General features: G+C 49.1%; 3 protein-coding genes across 6 annotated transcripts in view; 2 read left to right on the top strand and 1 right to left on the bottom strand.

Annotated features, from left to right (window-relative positions):
• Positions 1-596: 596 nt before the first annotated feature.
• ALKAL2 (ALK and LTK ligand 2) lies at positions 597-8,845 on the top strand. Of its 3 annotated transcripts, XM_045548955.1 has the most exons (6): positions 597-662; positions 1,282-1,553; positions 2,733-2,786; positions 2,873-2,953; positions 5,895-5,954; positions 8,256-8,845. In XM_045548955.1, the coding sequence occupies exons 2-6, from the start codon at positions 1,301-1,303 to the stop codon at positions 8,348-8,350; spliced, it is 543 nt and encodes a 180-aa protein (XP_045404911.1). In that variant the 5' UTR covers positions 597-662; positions 1,282-1,300; the 3' UTR covers positions 8,351-8,845. The 3 variants fall into 3 exon arrangements, with proteins under 3 accessions (XP_045404911.1, XP_045404909.1, XP_045404910.1); XM_045548953.1 differs by lacking the exon at positions 597-662 and having other exon boundaries at positions 1,301-1,553; positions 5,895-5,959; XM_045548954.1 differs by lacking the exon at positions 597-662 and having other exon boundaries at positions 1,301-1,553; positions 5,895-5,959; positions 8,259-8,308.
• A 1,793-nt stretch (positions 8,846-10,638) lies between these two features.
• ACP1 (acid phosphatase 1) lies at positions 10,639-22,920 on the bottom strand. Of its 2 annotated transcripts, none has more exons than XM_045548952.1 (6): positions 22,802-22,920; positions 18,687-18,760; positions 18,486-18,599; positions 13,203-13,264; positions 11,385-11,490; positions 10,639-11,242 (listed from the first exon to the last, which is right to left on the bottom strand). In XM_045548952.1, exons 1-6 carry the CDS (start codon positions 22,842-22,844, stop codon positions 11,165-11,167), a joined length of 477 nt encoding a protein of 158 aa, XP_045404908.1. In that variant the 5' UTR covers positions 22,845-22,920; the 3' UTR covers positions 10,639-11,164. The 2 variants fall into 2 exon arrangements, with proteins under 2 accessions (XP_045404908.1, XP_045404907.1); XM_045548951.1 differs by lacking the exon at positions 18,486-18,599 and adding an exon at positions 18,332-18,445 and having other exon boundaries at positions 22,802-22,919.
• A 424-nt stretch (positions 22,921-23,344) lies between these two features.
• Positions 23,345-24,233, top strand: part of SH3YL1 (SH3 and SYLF domain containing 1) — a 31,419-nt gene continuing 30,530 nt past the window's right edge. Inside the window, exon 1 of the mRNA XM_045548950.1 lies at positions 23,345-23,455. Within this exon, the coding sequence (XP_045404906.1) occupies position 23,455 (1 nt within the window). The 5' untranslated portion in view covers positions 23,345-23,454. The remainder of the gene's footprint in view (positions 23,456-24,233) is intronic.

Below are 24,233 nucleotides of genomic sequence, written 5' to 3'. Positions count from 1 at the left end.
GCGGCCCCAGGGTGCCGGCGGATCCCCACAACACGCATAGACTCTAATTGACTTATTGAATGTCGAGGCAATCAGGCAGCTCCTTTTTTAATAGCCCAAGATCTACATTTAGACAAAAACAGATCCGAGTTCCTGGTAAAGGCGTTTCTCTCATCCTGTCACAAGTGACAGGAACGAAGGGAAATAGACCGAGGGAGGGGGCAGGGGCGGGCGGGGGAGGGGAGGAGACGCGGAACGGGGGTGGGGAGGCGGGAGGCGGCGGTGGCAGCAGACGGGGGAGGGGAGGCGGGAGGCGGCCCCGAGGGGTGGGGCGGGGGCCGGGGGTGTCTGACGAAGATCCGCACCGGGGTACGAGCACTTCTGAGGCTTCTAATTAAAGGCGCGCTCGGAGCCCTCGGGGACCCGCCTGACGTCGGCGGGCGCGGGGATAAGAAGCGCCCCGAGGTCCGAGGCGGGACTCGGAGCCGGCGCACCCTGGGGCGGCCGCGGTCCAGCGCTCGGAGCCGCCGAGTCACCGCGTCCCCGCGTCCCGTGCGCTCTGCGAGCCGGGCGCTGCCGGGCATGGAGTAGCGGGGCGCGCGTGCCGGGCGCGGGGACAGACGCCGGGGCGGACGCGCGGACAGACGGCCGGACGCCACCGCGGCTCCCCGGCGCGGACGCAGGTAACCAGCCGGCTCCGAAGCGCAGGTGGCCGCGGGCGGCGCGGGCAGGTGCTGGCCGGGGCTTCCAGAACCCCGCACGGCGGGCGGCAGGAGCCCGGGTCCTGCTCCGGGGCTCCTGGGCGCGTTTGGGGGACTCGGAGCCGGCCAGGGCGACCACCGCACAAAGGTGACGCTGGGAACTTGGGCGCAGCAGCCCCGGCGGGGCGCGCGGCACTGCTTTCTCGGAGAGGGGTGGGCGTGCAGGCCCGACCCCTCAGACGTCCGCCCCCGGGCGGAGAAGCCGCCTGGGCACCGCGTGGCTTCCAGAGGTTAAAGAAAGTTGCGTGGATGCTGAGCACCGCGGGGCTCGGCGGACGCCGCCATTCGGGCGAAAGTTGGGGGGCGAGCGGGGGCGGGGATGCCCGGGGGGCGGGATGGGGCTCCTCTCCGCACCGGCTGCTGCCGCTCGCCGTGGCGGGAGCTCAGCGGGCACCTCCGCCTCCGTCGCCCTCACCTGCGGGCCGGCCGGGACCGCGCGGGGCGCCCTGCTAGGGATCCGTGTCGGGCGCCCGCGGCCCGAGCGGGTGTGGCCCTCCCGCCGCCGCTGACTTTCTCCCCGGCCCCTCGCCCTCCTCGCCAGCCCGGGACCCGAGCGGACGATGCGCGGACCCGGGCGCCCCCTGCTCCTGGGGCTGCTGCTGCTGCTGGCGGCGGGGCCCGGCCGGGCGCGCGCGCAGCCCCGGGAGCCGGCGGACCGGCCGACGCTGCTGCGGCTGCTCGCGGAGATCGCCCAGGAGCTGAAGCAGCACCAGGCCGGGGAGCTCGCGCGGCTGCAGCTGCTCGGCGGGCAGCGCTGCGACCCGGGCCGCGGGCACGTCCTGGACTTCCCCTCGCCGGAGGAGCAGAGAGTGGGTGAGTGCCTGGGGAGGTGCTTGAAGGAGAAGCGTTCTCGAGAAACACGTTTCAAACAGAAATCAATTTCGATCATTGTTTTAAAAGAGAGAATTTCTTTTTAAAGAAAAATAGTAGCAATAGGATGTCGCCACCCGGCTCCTTGCAGATAGATAACCATCCTAGTCTGCCGCTGGCACGTGTGAGCTGTTGCCCGGGTCACTAATTTCCGCACGGAACTGTCATCTGTTATTTTGGAAGTGGAAGTATTTTCAACTGAGAAAGAAATGTCCCAGAGCCCCCACGGAGGAGCCTTTCCCAGAGTGGCTGCCCCCAGGGGAATTTCCCAAGAAAGCATGTAAGCTTTTAATGCTTTCCTGACACAATTAGGTCAAATATGATAAGGTCAATTTTATATAGACCAGCTAAAGTTAGGAGTAAATGAAGACTGGCAGTAGGGAGATGTCTCCGCCTCCCCAGTGTAGGAACCCAGAGCTCCCCCTTCAGAGGGCTGAGCCGTCTTTCCGGTGGAATAAGGGTGGCTCACACACCACCAGAGCCCAAGGCAGGGGAGTGCAGAATGACTACAGATTACTGTAAAAAAGCAAAAACGGAGGCTGAAATCAGAAAGAATGCAGTGGGATTCTTGCTGGTATGCCGTGCAGAGAACTGGGAATTTTATCTGACAGCCCAGGCTAATGTGTATTTCCATTCATTTACACCAGCCTTGCTAACAGGTGGTCTTATAGGCATTTAATTCTTGTTCCAAGTATTTCTCTAGAAAAAGTCATGTTCCATAACAATTTTGGGGGAGTGGGAGGGTTGAAGGGTCAGGTTTTCTTTCTAGAGCTCTGCAATGCTGTGAGATTTAATTCCCAAGCTCTTCAAAATAAAAGTGTCTAAAAGTGATTTACTGGAACCTGTTTAAAAAAAAAAACAACTTTCTTCACCCTATAACTTTATGGGCTCTGTCTCTATCCTAGTGGTAGAGAATAGATAGGTAATATTGGAGCTTTATGAGCAGTTAATACTATTTGGAGAAAAATATGGCCCTGATTCTGTTGTGTCCTATCTCACATCAAGGTGCTGCACTCAGTGTACTGTGGCCAGTGCAGTTTCCCGTAATTTTCTTCAACGTTAAGATCACATTTAAAAAATGCTTCATTCAGGCAATATAATAATTTCTTTTCCCTGAAACAGAAATTGTTCCTCGAGACCTGAGGATGAAGGACAAGTTCTTGAAACACCTTACAGGTAAGTTTTCTCCTCATCCCTCGCCTCTCCTCCCGCTCCTCGACCCCCGTGAGCCTTGACGATCTGTCTCTTCTCCCGCACCCCAGGCCCTCTGTATTTCAGCCCGAAGTGCAGCAAACACTTCCACAGACTTTATCACAACACCAGAGACTGCACCATTCCTGCGTGTAAGTAACAGTTTCAGAACTCTTTATAGAAAGTACGAGCACGGTGTAGACGGTGGCTCTCACGCCCTCCGTGTCATCAGACAGGCCCCGGTGACTCACGCCTGCTGGGCCTGCTCTCAGCCCTGGAGCAGGGGTGACCACTGAAGAGGATAACTAAATTCTGCATCAGCTCATGCCAAGCCGAAAAGTGTCTACAGTCACTGGAATATCAACTTTTGAAATGGGCTGAACTCTCCCATTCATGTTCTCCTTTTGTTCATCGATCCTGGCAAGATGCCCCATTTGTCTCCACTCAGCGGTGACAATCAAACACACCCTAAGCATGAGTTGCTAAAATGTCTTCTGCCCGGGGCTCACTCTGGGGTACGAGGCATCAGGTTGGCCTGGACCATTCCGGTTGAGCTTCTTCCAGAGACTCTCTTTCCATCAGTAATTATAACCTCATCACACAGGAATTTTATTGCTATTTCAAAATTCCGGGGTTTTTTTGGCTGGCTTCGTCTCCAGTTCAGAAATGCAGAGCTGCCCCTGGCCTCGCACTCAGCCATCGCCTGCTCTCCTGCAGGCTTTCCCTTCTCCCTGACCTGCTTCTGGCCGTGTGCCCTAACAGAGCATGTCTCATGTCCCCCAAAGTGGCTCTTTGTGCTCCTCACAAAACACAGGTCAATGACACGGACTTGGCTAGACAGAGCCCTGAGCACCTCCCGAGCTAGGACTACCACGTCCCTCTCACGCGAGGCCCACAGGAAGCCAGTCCTGCAGACGCCAGGAGTCTTGTCACCTGGACCCTCCGGAACGCCAGCAGACCAGACTCACCCACTCTGACAGTTTACATGAAGAAGTTTTTTTCTTTGTTTAGGCAGCAAAGTTACTCCAATCAGTAATAACCGTCATCCGTGGGGCTGCTTCTGTATGCCAGGCACACACCGGTGTAACTTGGCCCAGCGAGGTGGCACCACTGGCACTTCTCAAACCGAGGCATGTGCACACTCACCACGCCATGCCACAGGCAGGGAGAACCCAGGGCAGGTCTCGGCCCCTCTGGCCATGCTCTTAGCCACACCGTCCTAGCCCCAAGGCCAGCATTCGCTGCCTAGGGAGTGTGGCTTTAGATTCCTCAAGGGCTACCCCAGGGCACCCACCCCACCCTCTCGCCCAGGCCATATGGACGTGGGGCACTGTAGCTCCGTATTCTTCTTTTGAAATGGAATCACCTTGTGTTTGAGAATTATTAACCTGCTTCCTGGGGCCAAAGAACCCTGTTATTTTTATTGCTTAAATATCCATATATTTTATATTAACTATTATCTTATAATAATAGGATCACAGGTTCTAAACTAGAAAGTGGCCTTTGGGTCACCACATCTCCTTTCTTTAATCTAGGGGTGAGGAGCAGAGGGCTCACAGCGCTACGTGCTGCCACACAGCCTCCGGCAGCATGGCCAGGACGAAGGGCCCATGCCCACACCCGCCACCCTTTTGCTCACAGTGGCTCGGATGCACGACAGCGGACCCCCGGTCACAGCGCGCTCCAGGCCGCTGGGGGTGGAAGGAAAGCAGACAGGCCTGTGCGTGGGGGTCGTGGCTCCTCAGGTGGTCTCTGCCTCTGCTTGGCCCCCTGAGGGCTGCAGAGCAGAGGCTGGACCACGTCAGTGAGGCTTCAGGCTGCATAAAAGAACATCCCTAGAATCCTGGAATGTGAGAGCTGAATGGAGCTTAGCGCCTTCTTATGCAAAGCGTGGCCCTCAGGGGGCTTGCTGAAATGCAGAACTGAGCCTCATCCAGGCTGCTGCGGAGTCTGCACTTTCGCAAGCTCCCCGGACGGGTGTCACACCGGGACTCAGGGGCATCCTCGACACACCGGGGTTGCACGGGTGGCTGCTCAGCTGGGGTCCGAGACATGCTGCAAGTGACCTGTCCACTGATGCGGTCTGCCGCATCCATGACGCATAATCTCTCTAGGAAAACACATTCTAAAAAGCATGGTGCCAGCGAGGAAGAGGAGCGATAAAGCCAGGAATTCAGGTGACCCAGCCGCCAGGGGTTAGATAATGTTTTCCCTTTGAACCCAAACAAGGTGTGCTCTAAATATTTAGGAGGTATATTTTTGGAAGTAGAGTTAAGCTATGTATCTAACATATTACACAGATTTATTGTTGATTTGCTCATTCATTCATATTTTCATTATGAACTCTTTCAAGTCCTTCAAGGATTTTGCTGTTCTTCAGAAATAAGCTCCAGTAATTCATACACTATGGCAGCTTTCCAAAGAACCCCATCCTGAGGAAATTTTCTCACGCCATGATCATTAAACCCCCTCGCGTACTTTCTCTGGGGAAGCACCTGTCTGGCAGTGGCGTGGGGCCCCCGTAAGCTGTCAGGGAACAGCAGTCTGCGTGCAGAGGCCGGGGAGAAGGGTGATCTGGAGCAGAAGTCAGCGTGTGGCCTCCTCCCCCACCCAGCCCAGGTCTTGGCTCTGCTACGTGACTTGCTGCCCACTTTCTCTGGAATTTTAATGCAGGCAGCTTCGTGTCAGTCGGTTCAGGTTGGGGCTCAGTCTGCACATGACCTTGAAATTAAGTAACACAAGGATATGGACAGACTCTCTCCTAGGAAGCAAAACCTCCCAGTGAGCTCTGACAGCCACTGAGGGAAGAAGGGGGCAGCCCGGGCTCAGCTGTGCCGGTGGTTCTGCCCGACAGCCACCAATGACATTACCTGACTGCTGCCATGTGACGCTAAAGCCCTTGAAGTACCATAAATTATTAAACCAACAACTTAGAGAACCCGTGATTTCACCTGACAGTCTCCATACTGCTTCCGGGGAATTTGGAATATTTAAAGAAACAAATGGCTTTCGCAGTTAAGATACTTGCAAAAAAGCTTTTATTTAAGTGTTGTCCAAGTAACTGACAGAAGCCTGTGCTTATTTTCACTGCAGACTACAAAAGATGCGCCCGGCTCCTCACGCGGCTGGCCGTCAGTCCGGTGTGCACGGAGGGTAAGGTGAGCTGCGCACGGACCCGCCTTGGGGCACACACCGGAGACCGGCGTCCCACTGGGATGGGAAACATCATGGGAGTTTAGAAACATTCTTTGGCTAACAGCTCCACTTTTGAGTAAAGGTGACACAACACTCAAATTATCTCAAAATATTGGCCGTAAGCAAGAGGTGCCACCTGCTGGCCTGGCCACAGCACCTCGGGCAGTGTTGTGGGTCACCCATGTGTCGTAGGTCATTAACGTGTTGTAGGTCATCCATATGGTGACACAGTCCCGCGTGTCCCTTTGAAACACATTAGCTTAGTAATTTCCGCACATGACTGAAGGCACAAACCAGGCACACACTTGAAACCATGCCTATTCCATCAGCCGTCCCTCACTGACACACAGTGAGTTTATGACTAACCACGTCCCTGCAGTTTATGGCACCTGGTCAGTCGGGGGCGGGGTCTGTTGCCATGCCGACAGGCTCATGAAGAACAGTGTTACTCCTTCATAGCCTCTCAGGGTAGAAGTGTAAACGCACTTACGGACTGAACTCTGCCGTGGCCTCCCAAGGGCTGAGTGACGTGTAACCATCAGTCAGCCGCACACGCAGGGGCCACGTTGAGGGGTAGGGTCTCGTTTTCCTGATGCAAATGCCACAGAATTCAGTCACTTTAGACAAACGTTAATTTCACCGACTGTGCACTTGCTGTTGGCTGCTTGTGCGGCACTGCCAGGTGCTGGGCACACACAAGACAGACCTGCTTCCTGCCCACGGGTGGCTGTCCCCTCAAGTTTGCCAGCTGTCCAGAAAACCGTGACACCAAGGGAGCACTGTCTTTCCCTAGTGGCTCCTTGTCTCACGTAAGAGCAGCACCCTCTCCCACACAGACGTGCTCCCCGCCATTTAGCAGGTGGATGGATGTATATTTCTGCATGTCACCCACAGCCATAGCCAGGGGAGAGGAATACGTTGTTTCTATTAACATTCTGCTTCCTCATCTGTACCGTTAAATCACCACTGCTGACGGAGACGAACCAGGCAAATCCTTAGAAAAAACTTCCATTTACTTACAAGTGGGGAGAACAAGTGCCTGCTGCTGCCTCCCCCGAATGAGCCAGTCTAGGTAACCCAGAGTGGAGTCGTTTAGTGGCACTTGACCCCTCGGGTGGAATTAATGCCGCCTGGCTCTACGGCCCCAGTGTCCACGTGGGCACAGCCCAGGGGAGCTGTGAGAAACGCGGCCCAGCAGGCTGGTGGCCGTGGTCGTGGCAATCTGCACCCCTGCCCTCGCATCCCTTCCCCACCCTGCACGCCGGATCAGAATCCGACCGGGTGAGGAAATGCACGAAAGGCAACAGGTTGAGGCACGAGCTCAGGTTCCCAAAAGGGCAGCAGCTTGACAGCCAAGAAATGGGTAAAGCTTCCAACACTGATGTGCCTTCCTGTGAGCTGCAATGATCCGTGCCCTACTCTGAACTGGCTTGTTACCTCAGTGTAGACACAGCCCAGGCTGTCTCTGTGCTCTGCAGACAAGGCTGCAGAAGACATTCCTGTCCCAAAGCCGCACCATAACCTTGTCCTCTTAGAGGGCTTCGGCAGGGACGGGCTCTGCACCTGTGACCCCAGAGCAAATCCGCCTCTGTCCTTTCTGAAGCTTAGTAACCGACCCCCTCAGGGCCAAAGACACTTACGTTTGCAGCAAACCTCCTTACCAGTCACAGACGCGCTCACTCGATCGTCTGGACTTACGGGTCAGTTAAAGAAGCCTGAGCTCTGGAATATTCTCAAAGAAATGCAGTTTTGAGTAGTAAGTACCTAGTTTAGTCTACCACATGCAGCCTAACCTTAGTAACCTGGAAGTTTATCAGTCTTTCAAAAATAAATGGTATACCAATGGTTTAGGTAGTCTACCAGGGACTGCTAGAAACGAGTGTCTGATCCTCATTAAATCATTCACTTTGCCAACCCTGTGAGCACGGAGGCATGAGGCAGCCCAGCCACTTCCCCAGACTGCCGCAAATTCTAAATCATCACGGACTGGAGCACTGAGGGTTCTGACAGCAGACCTAAGACAAGCACGATCCTTAAACTTCGATAAGCATTCACACGCATTTACGGTTTCCATTCCTTCAGCATAGCAGACATGCAGTAACCACAGAACTAAGTTATACAAAATAAAAGAGGCTACACTTTTTGGAACACAGAGAAATATCCCTGCACACTGAGATCCCTTATGTTTACCAATGTCCTGTCCTGTGACTGACAGGTCTTCTAGAATTGCTAAGTGTGAAACCGACTGTTTCTCTCCAGCAGTGAGCGGAGCGGAGCAGGAGCGAAGGCGCAGTGCACAGGAACCACGAGAAGTGCCTTGGAAACCAGCAGGGACACAGCTACTATCTTTATAAACACACTCCCTCCCTGACAAGAGATTTATTTTTGCAGACTTCCATAGTTCCTTTGAGTTTTGTATGTTGTCGACGCTGTTTGCAGATACTTATTCGGTAATCAGTGAACTCGACAGTGACACCTGCCACTATTTTAGGAAACGAGAGAACGCTGAACATTTCATGTGCAGTGCTATAAAATACAGAGACTATTTCCTTGTCCTGATTAGGTGAAGTCACAAAGAATATTTCTTTAGAAGTATAGGCAGAATCTGAAACTATATTTTCATATAGCATACAGTATGATTTGATATTTTATATTACTTTTACAATTAAATTCTCAGAGTTTAATTTGAAATGGCATGAAAATTAAAAAAAGAAACTTCAGGCGTGTTTTGGAGACAGTAGAGTAACATGCGTGAGTATCTCCAGGCTAATGGCATTTGTCCCCTGTACAACTGTGAACAGTCCTCAGCTGTCGTGCAATATGTAAATACTGTAAATAACACAGGAATAAATAAGGTGTTTGTTATAACGTACGGTCTCCCACGTCACTCCTTCCCTCTCACGCTCAGCCGAGACCATGGCACAGGCAGAGCCACAGCGCGGAAAGGGCATGAATAAATGAAACTGAAAGACTAAGAAGTTCTGTAAGGGATAGCTAGAACTTTTTTTAAAGTAGAAGGTACTATATACTATATGGTGACATAATTTCTTAGAGTGGGCTCTGATTTGGTGGTGAGGATCCCGAATCAGGTCGTAGCCATCACCCCCCTGTGACTCTGTGATCACAGAAACATAAACTAAGAGGAACTTTACAGCTTCTAAGCAGTCTCAGATTTCCTATGAGTAGATGTATTTTAAACAAATCTAGGTGGATTCAATTTTAAAAGATAAGCTGAATCCGGCACAGCAGTGAGTTTGTCACGTGAGCCCCTGTAAACAGATGGGGCTGTCTGGACATGGCCATAGGGCCAGAGCAGTCCGAATCCTGCGACCTTTGTTTGAGGACCTGTATTCATCACATACATAAACATTAAAGAAAACCAACAACAGTATTTACAAACGTAAAGGAACAGAAAAGAGTAAGAAATTGCTTGACTCCGAGACTAAGCAATTACTGAGCGACAAGAACAGGGTATCTTCTGTCCTCACAGAATCCTGTGTCCCAGTTGCTTTAGGGGCGTCATGACCAAATACCCACTTTACTTAACATCCTACGTCTTCTGTATGTCTGAGTTACTCCACCAGGATCAAGACTCACTCGGTGAGCAAACCGCCGTCCTGTGGTGACACGGTGGCCCTTCCACGTGGCGTGGTAGGGAGGCTACTCCCCTTGTCTGAGGCGCACCAGTGAGCCCAGGATCAAACACCCCTCTGCACCCTGGAAGCCTCACGGTACGGAGGCCAGAACAGACACCCAGACCAGGAGTCATGTGTCTCCCCTTCCTGAAAACTCTGCCTGGACTTTGAGCAATGATCCACTCAGCCTTTGGATAAGCACTGATTTTTTTCTGACTAGAAGTTTTCCCAAGATTTGAGGTCACCAACGATGACTGGAGGATCCAGACAGAGAGGACACCACACTGTCACTCACCTGTCGCACCGGGGCCCAGCCTGGGGTGCTGCCCACCCAGGTGGTGCCTGGGCAAAGCCATTTCCAGGACAGGGAGCCTCAGACCTCCTCCACGCACGAGGCACTACTGCACGGGGCGGCAACGTGCTTATTCTCACCACTTTACTTCCTAATACCGAAGTAAACATGCAAATGCCACATCACAGAGCATCTGAAAAGGACAAAACAGGCAATGCTTTTGAATGCTCCTTCACTTGTCAATAAAAAAGCAGGCAGACACCAGATTTACATCTCAGTTGTATTTCTGTAACACCCCAGTTTATTATGAAAACAATCTTTTCTGACATATCCATATGAATTTGAGATTATCTAAAAGTACATAGAAATTACCTACATTTGCCTATAAATTTATTAAATGCTGATGAACAAAGACTTATTAACATACCAATATTTAAGCACGCCAACATCACAGAACTTTTCCCAACTTTTTAAATTATTTTTTCCCAACTAAGCCAATTTACATTCGATATCTGGGTTACATGTGCATAAGAAAACAGACATATCCTCAACTGACCACAGACAGACCAGCAGTCAGGTGCCCTTCTTTCTGGATATAATTAAGTTTGCAGAGGCCAAGTAGTTCAAATGGGAGCAAATGAGCTGACCTCCTCAGGCAATAAACAAGAGAGAAATCAGAAAGTATTGAAGGTGCTAAAAGATTGATTCCACAGATCTTTCTTTTTCATATACAAGTGTGCACTATGGGTGTATGTGAACTAAAACGCTTCTAACCTAGACTGCGAGCTCCTTCGGGGGGCAGAGGGGTGCACAGGGGCAGAGAGCACTGCCCATCAAGCGATGCACACGAAACTACGCAAGAGGTAGACGAGATTATCTAAGTCTCAAGAGGCTTAGATGACAACCTGGGCCTTAATTGAGGTTTACACATCATTGTGTTTTATTCTGTTGTTCTAGACCTTGTTTGTTCCACTAATTTTGCTATTGGGGCAAAGTGACAGGTTCCAGTAGTCCAAGAACACTTACTATACTATAAACTGTCTGCGTCAAAGATTTTTATTTATTATTCTGCCAAACACAACTGATTTCCACCTGCAATTATTTGTTAAGATAAGAAGCAGGAAGTCAGCTGAAGGAGGAGCCGGGGCCACGGACATCGCTCTACGTGAGCACTGCCTGGGAAAGCAGGGCCGCAGGGCGGGGTCTGGCCGCCGTGGCTGCAGCAGGGCCGGGACCCCGCCTCAGCGGGCCTTCTCCAAGAACGCTCTGCAGCACCTGACACACTGCTGGTACACCCTCTCGAAGTCGGAGTCATTCCCCTGAAAGGACAGGAAGAAGAAAAAACAATAGCAAAAGCTGCATAAAGAAAAAAGTCCTTCAGAAACCTTAATCTGTTATTTAATACGGCAGGATAAAGACATGATGTCTTCACATTAGCCCTAAAATGTGAACGGTACTTACATAATAGGGATCTTCAATGATAAGTTGGTTTTGTGGATCATAGCTCCCAAGTAGTTCAATTTTAGCTTTGCAGTTTTTAACTTGATTACTTTTTCTATTCAAATCTCTGTAAAATTGAAACATGAACTTAAGTTTTTTGATCTACGGTTTCAAGTTAAACAGGGACATCTGCTAGGGTTTTATGAAACATCCATATCAAAATCCAGCGAAAGTGACCTGATTTGAAATGAAACCCAACACTCCACAGACCTGCAGGGCCTGCTGCAGACGCACGTCACTGCTGCCTCTCGGGCGAGGGCGTCTCACCCACTTTGTTACACAAAATATACGTTGCAAGGCAGACAGTAATTGTATTTTCTCCTGTGAAATACACTGAGACAATCAATCAAAAGACATCTCCGAGATAAAACAGGTGACAGGAAGGAACTCAGAAACCCAGGGACCCGAGTCCCAGTCGCACCCAAGACATCAGCACACGGCATTTCACGCAGTGTGTGCGCCTCACTGACTACTCTTCCTTCTTTGACGCCTCAGGCCTCTGCCAAAGCTGAACACTCAGCTCCACTCTTGGCGCCTGCACCGTTGGCTTTCACACCGCTGTGAAGGAAGAGAAAAGCTACGGCAGCTTTTGGTCACTCCTCCATCTACCACACACTTCAGCTGAGCACCAGCGGCCGCTCAGGCACGTGGGGCACGTGGGAAAGGAACGCGACGGCCACGAACCCCCACGCACGGAGCTATGGGGTCAGGGGTGGGGGCAGAGACCGGAAGGGCAGGGAGCCCACAAGTCTAATGGACAACCTGGCCAAGGTGACAGGGCAGCAGGACACTGCCACAAAGACAGGAATGTAAGCTGAGCCATGAAGGGCAATCGGGAGCCGACCGGCCCGCGCGGCAGGGAAGAGCTGCCAGGCGGAGGCGGAGGTCAGGGCAGCGGGCAGGGCCTGCAGGGCCCCCTGCCCCCCCGGCAGACGCAGCCTTCTAACCAGACGATGTGCACAACTCCTACAAGCTATGGTGTAAACGAGAAAAATTAGAACAAAAAAAGTTAAGAATTGAAAACCAAAAATGGAAAATTTATACATTTCAAGGAAGGTCCTAATCAATTAAAAAAAAGTAAAAAGGTGGATTCTTATCTGTTCGCCCCTGCAAAAGCAACTAAAAGCATAGTTTCTCTTCATAAAAAAAAAAAAAAAAAACATGAAATATTATGAATTCGCAGGGATGCAAATTAGTAAATTCTTAGTTGCAAGAATTGTGAAGCGATTTGGCTGGTGCCACGAGGCGGGGACGGGGGGCTCACGAGGCCACGTCAGAGTCCTGTGTGGCAGGACCCTGCTCTGAGCCCAGGCCTAGATTCCACCACACCCACCACTAGTTCTTTGAACTTGTGAAGTGACTTAACCTCACCGTCACTCAGTTCCATCTCTGAGAAGACGGGGCAGTGACACGAAGCTGTGGATGAAGCGCTTCAGCATGAGAAGTGACAAGGCACCACGCTGTCCCTGACCCACCACAGCAGGGACAAAATCACTGTCCCGCAGAACAATACATCTCGTACAAACTACACATCACAACCCAGCCAACCTTCCAATTAAACCGTGCTAATTGGACTTTCCCTTATCTAAGGGAAATATAAATATACCTGTAAATCTAGATTACTCTAAACTTCCTGCTCTTCTAAATAAATAATTCTGTATGTTGTGACCATCACTGTCTATTAAAGTCTTTAAGATAAAAAAGTCATTTTAACAACAAACTACTTGGCCTATCACTGAATTGAGAGTGGAACAGAAATAACACTATAAATACGATTACCTCAGATTGCTTTCATCCATACATAGTATATAATCAAATGTGGCGAAGTCTTCTTTGGTAATCTAAAATTGAATAGAAGTCAAGATACAGTGTTTATATTTATACCATCCAAGCCTAGAGTATCCAAAGCAGCACTTAAAAAACCCTGCTATATTTGTGTCTGTTACTCAGTAATGGACAATTTAATTAAATGAATAATTTGGGGCACCTTTAAGTTAAAACAGTTAAACATAGTTCCCAAAATCATACTGCAAAGAAATTTTATTATTAAGTTCCTTGCAATAATCATAAAATAGTGACTATTCAGACATGACGTTCACACTTCAGCTTGACTTCCTCAGTAACAAAGCGCAATTCGGTCAACACATGAAAATGCCACATTTTTAATCCCTTCGTCCCTACTGTGCTTTCATTCTACCAGACGGAGCAGTCCATGCCTCAGCGACACAGACAGACCCTGTCCTGGGCAGACGCCCCCAGGAAACAGGCCAAGAGAGAGAGGCAAAGGCTGCAGGGACAGCCACTCTGAACGTCCACAGTTTCCACCTGACACAGAAGAGAAGGCCACGCGGCGTTCCCACTGACGCTAACCGCAAAACTCACCACTGTGTCCTGACAAAGTTTACAAACATAAGCCTATCTACAATATAAATGAAAATATTATTTTGTGAATTTTGACTACTGTAAATAATGACAGAATAAGAACATAGACATGCTGTTGAACAAAGGTGGAAATAGTTTCCAAGAATATGACTTCAATAATAATGTTCCTCACTAAAAAAATCCTCTAAAGTATCATTGTACAGTAAAACTACATAGAAGATATTGAAAATCTGGTTAAACAAAGTAGTGATACTCCCTTATAACAATCAGTTGTGTAAAAGAACAATAAATATACTCATTACTCTGTTAAAAAAGAGAAATTTTGGCTTCTAGTATGTACTTCCATTAAATTACATGTTAATATTACAGAGGACTGTATTTTGTTAACATTCCCAAGGCACTAACTTATTTCAAAACCTATTAGAATATGTATTATAATATTACATATTATATTATTTCTCTAAATTAATCATGTGAGAAACGTCCTAGGCTTTAATATTAAACATTTTTTAAATTCTGAATTGACTGTAATCTTTTCCTTAAAGACTTAGTAACTGTTACATGATTTTTACATGTCAAAATAATTAAGAGAAACCGCTAAAACCTACATAAAGAATGCACAAAAGAGGATTTTGCTTGCAGTTTCTAAATGAAATAGCTTGTAGCAAATCAACCCTGCCACCAAGTAGAGGATGCATATAGAAAACCAAAATACCTCTTCAAAATCCTCAGGACACTCCTGTGAAGATCAGGCTCCGTGGGCCAAAGCCTCGCTCCCAAGTACTCAGCCCTGCTGCTGTGGCATAAAAGCAGCCACAGCCTACAGGTAGAAGAATAAGCCTGGCTATGCCCTGATAAACTCTATTTACAAAAAAGATGCCGGCCTCCACCTGCAGACTCCTGACACAGAGGGAAGCTGAAATTCTCTCCCTCACTGCCAAGAGCATTTGCTAATTCTGGGCACTGACTAGGCCTCAGAACAGAGATCTCAAATGGTTTAATAGAATTCTTTTAACTCTTAAAAATTATTTAAGCCCTATGCTCTGGTTTGAATGTTCCTCCCAAAGTTCATGAGTTAGAAACTTAACCCCCAGTGCAACAGCATGGAGAGGTGGCCCCTTAAAAGGTGATTAGGTCATGAGGGCTCTGCCCTCACAAACGGATCAATGCCTTTATCTCAGAGCAGGTTCCTGCTACACGGACCAGCTCACCACCGCCCCTCTCGGGTCTTTGCCCGCCCACCAGGGGACGCGCTGCAGCAAGGCCCTCGCCAAGTGCAGGCCCTCAGTGTTGCACTTCACAGCCTCCAGACCTGTAAGAAATAAATTCCTGTCCACTATAAATTACCCAGTCTCAGGGTTTCTGTTTCAGCAGCCCAAGTGAGCAGATGCCAACAACAAAACAGAGAGAAAGCAGAACAGAAAAGCAGACTCACGGAGGACCCAGATGTCAGCGTCACCATGCTTTACATAAAGTAACGGTGATGGCTGAACATAAGGCAAGATGCAGAATGTCACCAGAAAATCAAACAAAACTTAAATAAGTGAATGAAGTAACAGACGGTCAGTAAGTATAGGTTTACAGACTGCTTAAAAACAGCAGAAGGATCAGTGTGTCAGAAAACAGGTCAGTAGAAAATCTCAGACTGAAGAACAAAGTAAAAAGGATGGAAAATAGAGAAAAAAAGCACACAAAATGTACGTTCAGTATACATCCAAGTTGAATCTCAGATGAACAGAGAAAGAGGAGAAGTAAAATATTAAGAGTTAACAGCTCAAAATTTTCCAAAATTGATGAGAAACATCAAGCCACAAATTCAAGAATCATACTTGGCCTATCATACTACAACTGCTGAAAACCAAGTAGCAAAAAAAAAACCTTAAAGACAGCCAGAGAAAATGACAGATGACAAAAAGACAACTGATTAGATGAATTTTCTAAATGATAAGCAGAAGTACCACCAATCTTCAGCAAATTTTTAGAGGGCAGAAAAAGAGGGAGTGTCCTCAACGTGTTTTACGAGGCTGCACGACCCTGACATGCATGTCTGACGCTGGGTGACGTCCAACGGGGCCCCACGCGGGTGCACGTCCTCCCTCACAGCAGCACCGTCTGGAGGAGCCCAAACCAGAAACAACCCGAATGTCCATCAAGAGTTGAGTGACTAGACTGTGAAATGATCTCGTGCCCAGAAATGACAACGATGAACTACTGCTACACACAACAACATGGAAAATGTCATAAGCAAAAAAAGCTGACAGAAAACAGTATATACTATAATTCTACTTCTATACTGTTAAAAAGGTAGAATGAAGTTTTACTGTTATCTCCAGAGAGTGAGGAGTGGCAGCCAAAGGACCTCCAGGCTGCATGCACAATCTGGGCACAAGAAAATGAAAAGTTACTGAAGAAAAGTGCCTCATAAAGTAAAACTCTCCACCTACCTGACAGAACTGAGAGCTCACGTACTGAAGAGACTGACTGCAAGAGTCAAAAAGAAATAAGCACTCTAAAAAAATTTATTAAATCTAGGTTGAAAATACTGGGAAAATTAAGATTTTAAGGAATGTAGTTAAGAGTAGTTATCACACAAATTGTGATATTAACAAAGAAAAAGAACTTACAAACATAACAAAGATCTGATGTGATATTGATTTATAAAACATACCTTAATTAGTACTTCAAAATTTTGAAAAATAACATTGTTGAGAAAATTTTCTTAAAAGCAGCAGAGAAAAGAAAAATGCAAGAATCAGATTCTGTGCAAATACTACTTCCAATCTGGTAATTAAAACTGTTCTTGAAAGAAAGTTTCTGGCTTTGCTTTTTTAAGGCGTATATATTTAAAATACTTCATTTGTATCTACTTTTATTATATACTTAGTGTATGACAAACAATCTGACCATAACAACGTAAAACTTGGAAGTATGAGTGCCTATAATTCTGAAGGACTACTGAAAATAAATCTATATTCTCTGAACAACTGCAAGTAGAAATTGGCAAGGTATGAAAAAGTCTGAAGAGACAAGAATGGATAAATGATACTATTCATCAGAGATTCTATATCATCACAGCCAGATTATGAAAGCACTTAAAATCTTATTCTCTTTTAAAATGCTTTTATTCCTCTTCATTTATATATGCTTTTTGTTTTTCTATGAACCATGAGTCCTCAAATGTCATGAAATGGCTAATAATGTTTAAAACATTCTACATCCTAATTTAACTATGAGTGATGAACCTTAATTTCATATTTAACCATCACATAAGAGTTTAGTTAGGGTATGATAATTTTTTGTGTTAGAGTTTATAAAACTATAAATACCATTTTCAATTTTTAAGATACCTAAGTGTATTTTTCTGCAACTGGCAAATATTTTATTGGAAAGAATCTTTATCTTGTATTTGTAATTAAAAAATGCAACTCTATTGCATACTTTTGAGAAGAAATTAATTTTATCTTGAGCATGTCTTTACACTCAGTTTCATGTGATTTTATACAGTAAACTATGAATAACTCGTTTAATATCTACTATACCAACGAGGTATCTAATGCCCAAGGGTTATCTAGTCATGACTGGGATACAAATACCTTCTTGCACTTAGCATAGATGATGTATTTGAGCATATTTGAATACGCACTACCCAACTTTCAAAAATTTGTTTGCAGATCATGATTAAGTCCTCAAATTATTTTTCCAACTTCACATTTTTTGAGTAGGACATACTTTCCTAGACAGCATACTGTAATTGTGTGTAAATTTGTACAAAATTGTGTAATTGTGTGTAAAGTTCATGCTTTGCCTTTTACTATTATCGTATTTTCAGTGTTGTTGTTTATAAAGAGGTAAGTAGTCTATTATTACTGCAAATGCTTAACTATTTGGATGTAATAAATTTGTGTAAAACTTAAAAAAAAATGTTCAATCTTCTGCCCCATGAAAATTTCATTTCAGAAAGAGCCAGTTCTTAAGTACTTAATTTAAGTAAAGAACTCTTAGAAAATCAACTGCATCTTCTAATGTATAACATAAATACAAGGCTGTCCTCATTTGAAATTGTAGTGTGTGGCTGTGATTTTACTAGACTTCACACTTAAGTGTGGCCTAACAGACTGTAATTACGTGTCCATCATGGTATCAGCATTACCCTGTGTTTCTAAGGCACTTTACAGTTGAAATAAGGTTTTGTATATATTATATAACTTTATTCTAGCAACAAACTTGTAACAGAAGCAGAATGATCACCGTGGCCTAAATGTATACCTACAAATGACCCAGAAAAGAAAGACCACCACCACTCAGCTCTAGCTGCCAGCCAGGCTCTCTCATTATAAATTATTTAACTTTTATATGCATTTTAATAAGCAAATTCCAAAATCATGCCAGTCTTTCAGCACTGTGTATCTGGAAGGAAACAGTGAGCAGACTAAGCATCCCATTAATACGCAAGTCTGGTTAAGCCTCGCACAACTTCTCAGGTGACGGGACTCTACGTGTTAGAAATTGAACAAGAGCTGGTCTACCTGTCTCGCGTTATGGGCTGTGTGAATGCCATGATTTCTCAGGCAGCTCACAGCTCTGGAGTCGGGGGCCCGGCCCACGTTCCAGTCAGAAACGGCGCTGCTGTCAATGACCCACTGAAACACAAAACACACGTCTCAAGTTCAAGGACGGTACCTGCCGGGCAACGTGGCTCATGGGAACGCCGTGCCTCCTCATGCAGCTCTGCCCCCGGTAGTCAGGGGGGTTCCCTATCTCATACCCGGAGGTCGCAGCGCTGTCTATCCTCCACTGCAGGGGAGAAAAACGAAAGATTTTGGCAAGTCCCTGCCCAGAGGCACTCAGGTTGGTCTCCCTAAGACAGTGAGTGGTACTTACGTTGTCTGAAACGTTTTGATCAGCTACAAGTTTCCTGAAAACAGCTTCTGCAATGGGTGACCGACAAATGTTACCTTAAAAAAGAGGGGCAGAAAGAGAGAAGTTAGGTTGATGGAAGGGCAGACGCCAGCTCTGTTAGTAACCACTTCCCGCACTCGGCACGGAAGCCATGCTCTCCCAAGGAAGGACCAAGGCCAGCACGACTGTTTGATGCCACTGACTCTGGGGAGAACAGCTGGCCAAGCCAAGCTCAGTGACTTGACACCAACTGTCCAAGTATTCAAAGTATAAACGACATAGACATCAGAAGAACTATTTTAACCAAAATCACTGCTTTTCTTGTTGCTACTAATGACCCAGAAGTGAATCATGAAATCAATGAAGCAGATTGCAACCAGCTTATTCTAAAGTGAAATACAACAGAACAGAATTCAATACACAGCCAGCCCTTGGTACACTTGGGGACTGGTTCCAGAACACCCCCATACCAAAACCCTCACATGCTTAAATCCACAAGTTGGCCCTGCAGAACTGCGTATGGGGAAAGTCAGCCCCCACGTATGCGGGTTACTCATACCACAAACACTGATGCTTCTGATCTTCATTTGCCTGAAAAAAACCCACCTATAAATCAGTCCTTACAGTTCAAACCCACGTTGTTCAAGGGTCAACTGCATGTATTTTTAAGCATATCACACTGACAAGGATATTGTTTCATAAGACAATATGCAAACAGTGCGTGGCGCAGGGCAGTCTGACTGTCTCCGCCACCCCAGGCTGGCGCACGGGCCCCAGACCACGCGCCCCAGTTGTCTGTCTCACAACACCACAAAGCACTCCTAGCAATCTTGCTGAAACAAGGAGCTCAGTTCTTTCCTGCCATTAGCTTTACCAGTGAAAAATCTTTCATGCTTCTCCGTACTTCAGTCTCAAAAGGGTTTGAATAAATGCTTTGAAGGAATAAAATTTTTGTATTTCAAAACCATACAGTTCTTACTGTCCTGAGTATGGCTGTCACGTAAAATGGTATTTGTCTACATCAAATCTTCCCAGAAAGCAACTATTCGCCATCTGACTAGTAAGGGCATGCCCCTCCCTCAGCCTAATCGCAACACAACAGCTGGGGGGAACTTCTTTTTAATCTTAAAATAAGATTTCCCACATCTGCGCAAACCCCTCTAATGACTTATCTCATTCAGGGTAAGCCCAAGCCTCCACATGGCCTCCCAAGATCTGGACCCAAAACAGCTCTGAAAACCACGGCTCACAGCCACCACCTTTGCCTTTGTGTACAGCCTACAAAGCTAATAATTTCCACATTGTTGAGTAGCTGAAAAACCACTCAAAAGTGGTGATGTGAAAATTATATTAAGTTCCAACTCTGGTGTCCAGAAATAAAGGTCTATCGGAACAGACCTGAATTCAATTGTTTACATGACGACAGTCTAGGGCTGCCTCCCCCCTACACCTTTGGTGTGACCCGCAAGTCTAGAATATTTACTCTCTGGCTCTTTACAGGACTTCGCAGACTCCACTGTATTAAGGAATTAACTTCTCCCTATACAGATATCTAAAATGAGAAAACATTCATTCAGATTATCTGCTGAGTCCTCAGGGACAGATGAGGCATCGTGGCTGAGGAAATCTACCTGGTCAGTCGCCACAGCCTCAGTGGCTTCCCTGCTGTTCTGGGGCACAGCTACTGCTCTCCCTTCGCCTGCTTTCCTCTGGGCCCACGGTGCTTCTCCAAAACATCCTAGGCTTGCTTCCTCACTCCTTCCAGGTGGGGCCTTCCCCGACCATCCTGCTCAAAACTGACCTCCACTCCCATCCCCATTCCTGCTTTCCTTTGCTTAACACTTCACAACAACTGATTGAGCACACCAATGACTACCTGCTATTGACTGAGATAGAATACAAGCGCCAGAGAGACGGAAATTTTTCCCATTTTGCTCACTACAATATATGTCCCTAGTACTCAGAGTAGTGCATGGCATATAGTAGGTGCTCAAAAAACAATTACTGAACTGAATCGACGATAAACACAGTAGTCCTCCTTTATCTGAGGTTTCACTTTCTTTCCATGGTTTCCAGTTACTAGCAGTCAACCTCAGTCTGAAAATATTAAATGGAAATTCCAGAAATAAATAATTTGTAAGTTTTAAATCTTGTGCTGTTCTGAGTAGTGTGATGAAATGTGCTGTCCAGCTATGTCCTGCCCCAGAAGTGAATCATCCCCTCGTGGGGCATATTCACACTGGTCACTTAGGAGCTGTCCTAGTGATCAGATCTACTGTAGTGGCATCGCAGTGTTCCTGTTCAAGTCACCCTTATTTTACTTAATGATGGCTCAGAAGTGCAGTAGTGATGCTGGCAATTTGGAGATGCCAAAGAGGAGCTGTAAAGTGCCTCCTTTAAGTGAAAAGGCGAAAGTTCTCCACCTCACAGGGAAAGGGAAAAAAAAAAATCCCATGCTGAGGTTGCTAAGATCTACAGTAAGAACAGATCTTCTATCTGTGAAGTTATGAAGAAGGAAAAAGAAATTCCTGACAGTTTTGCTCTCTCGCCTGAAACTGCACAACCACAGTGCATAAGTGCTTAGTTAAGATGGAAAAGGCACTAAATTTGTTGAAGATGTAAGTAGAATTGACTTGGGTCTGGTACCACCTACCATTTCAGTCATCCCCTGGGGGGTCTTGGAACGTATGCCCCAAGGACAAAGTGGAACTGCTTTATGTACAAGCATATACTCCCCATTAACAGCCACCATGGGACATTAGACCACCACAGTCACAACACTAAGCAAAAATAAACAAGGCAACGGAATACTATTTGGTACCCAACCTGAGCTAAACTACTGTTTATGAAACTTGTTGATTTTATCAGTCAGCCTTCAATGAAGCTCTTAAAACTCAAGTGATGCCCACCACCAAAGTGAAACAAGGTGAGCCTTCCCCTTCTTCTCCCATGAAAATGAGCTTCAACAAATGCCTAGTGAATGTCTGTCGTACATTGTCCTAAAGCTGGAAATAACAATACAAAATAAGCCAGTTGTTGCCCTCAAGAAAATTAAATCTAGCTGGAATCTCAACAGGCTATCAAATAATTAAAATAAAATTTGTGTAATAAGAGATGTTTTAAGGGATCACATGAAGCAACCAGTGGACTGGGAAAGCAAAGGAGGAAATATAAATAAAACCAAAGGCTTGCCAGGCAAAATGGGCACCCAGTAATGGAGGCGCATCAAGCCTCTGAAGTGCTGGAGATCTCCAGAAGGTTCTAGAAGGCAGTGCCCAGAGGGCGTGGGCGGGAAAAGGTAAAGGAGACAGAGCAGGCAGGGTCTGGAGGGCTCCTCTGCAGGGCTGACACTTAGGGTGGAGGCACTGAGGAATACAACCGTGCAGTGCTCCACCAAAGGAAGACCCCTGAAAACTAAACGGACAGTAAATTCTACTTTGAGTAAGGAAGGAAAACTAAATACTGAAATCCTGAGAGAAAATAATTCGAGCTGCAAGGTACCTGACGATTTAAAAAAAACTCCTTCGTTTCTCACTTAGACAAAGGTTACATAGGGACCCGGAGAATCAGTTCTCCCAGTCTTGCCTTTTACACCCAAGAAACCCCAAACCGTAGCAGTTCAGGTCCCTTTAGCTCGGATCCATGTCTGAGTGTGAGCTAAGGAAACCGGCAGAAGCCCAGTGTCGTCAGGGTCCTCAGGAGGCCCCCAAGGGAGCACATCAGTCCGGCAGCCCCAGGCCTACCTGGGCACAACGAAAGGAACCCTGACTTGGAGGGACTGTGGCTGCACGTGCCAGGGGACCCGGGTGGAGGCGGCTGGGCAGGGGCTGGGCGGGGACGAGGAGAGGGGAGGAGAGGGGCGGAGAGGGGCGGAGAGGGGCTGGGCAGGGGCAGGAGAGGGCCGAGACGGGCGCGGGCGGAGGCACCGGCAGAGGCGCGGCACCGGGCCGCTCCAGCCCACCGTCGGCCCACCAGGTCTTCTGGTCCCCGGGCTCCTCCCGCTCACGTTCCAGGACCGGCGGCGCCGCCCACCGCCCACAAGGCCCACCCAGCCCTCCGGGAAGAGTCAGAGCGGGCGTAGGCCGGCGCCCTCTTACCCAGACAGACGAACAGCACCGACTGCGGCACCATCTCCGCCATCTTCCCGCACACAGGCGCCGGGAGACCGCGTCGGCCAAACGGGGCGCCGCGCACGCGCACTGGCAGCTGCCCGCACGCGCCGGCGCAGTCGGCTCCAGCGCCTCCCGCGCCGTGTGGAGGCCAGCGCCTGCGCAGTCGGCTCTCGCGCGCCCGTGGGGGCGGTCCTTGAGGGCCCTAGTGGGGGCGGAGCCACGACTCACCTGGGAGGGGGAGGAGCCCGCGAGGGCGGGGCAGCGACTCACCTAGTGGGAGGGCCGGGGGGAGGGGACGGGCCCAGGGGGCGGGGCCCTGGGGCGGGGGGGGCCCAGACCGGGAGCTGCGCCTGCGAGCCGGGCGGCGGCGGCGAGTGACCGTCCAGCCGCGGGGCCGTCGGGTTTTCCTAATTTAAAAAGAGGGGCGAGGGGGTCGGCGCGGCCCCCCAGCTGCCCCGGGAGTCGGGGCGTGTGTACCACGAGGTGCGTAAAGCGGGTGCTGCGCTGCGGCACAGCCAGGTGCGCTCCCCCCGCACCTGCCTCAGGTGCCACCTGGCGGGCGCCCCGCCCAGAGGCGGAGCCGGGCGCGCTTCCTGTTCCTGGCGGGGCGCGGCCGCCGGCGGGACGGGCTCGGCGCGAGTGAGTAGCGGGCGGGGGTCGTCGGCTGACGACTGCGGCCCCGGGCGGTCCCCGTCGGGCGGCGGGCGGCGAGGTCGTTCCGCGACTGGCGCGAAGTCGGATGAGCGGCTCGCGGGACTCCGACCACGGTCGCCCCGGTGCGGGCCGGGCCCCGGGTTTGGTGCCGAGGACCGTGTCCCGCCGCGCCGCCCTGCGTTCGGAACCGCGGTCCGCGGCGTCCGGGCTGGCTGGGGCGTGGCTGGAGCCGGGAGGCGCCTTCGCCCCGGTGCCCGGTCCCTGGCTGGACCGAGGCGGCGTTGGGCGGTCCCGAGCCCGCGCGCGCACCTGGCCGCCCGGCCGCGGGGTCGCTACGAACGCCGGGCCGGGCCTCTGGCGCCCGCGACGGCCGTTCCGTACCCAAGTGTGGCGCTGTCCGAATCGGCCGGTGGCGCGGGGACGGCCGGCGCCAACGCCGTTTCCACCGTTTCCAGACTGCGCGGGTGTCGCCACCGCTCGGAGGCTGAGCCGAGAGGTCGGTGCCGGGAGGGACCCGCCCACCGGTCTGGGCCGGCGCGTCCTGCCGGGGCAGAGGGGGCTTCGGTTCCTCCTCCGCGCGTCCTCGCAGGCGTTTTGGTTGAAATGTGGGAAATGCCCGAATGTTAGCGAGTGCGGAAACCGCGCGCGCAGTTGGGAGAAAGGGCCGGCGTCAGTCATTAGATTCCTGTACAGTGACTGGTGTTCACAAATTACTAGTTGGAAGGTAAAATAACCCAGTAAGCGATAACCTCCATCCGGTTCA

The sequence above is a fragment of the Lemur catta genome, chromosome 4, assembly GCF_020740605.2.
Source record: "Lemur catta isolate mLemCat1 chromosome 4, mLemCat1.pri, whole genome shotgun sequence".
NCBI classification, from domain to species: Eukaryota; Metazoa; Chordata; class Mammalia; order Primates; family Lemuridae; genus Lemur; species Lemur catta.
The sequence above is the reverse complement of the archived record's forward strand: the minus strand, read 5'-3'. Positions and strand labels throughout refer to the sequence as shown.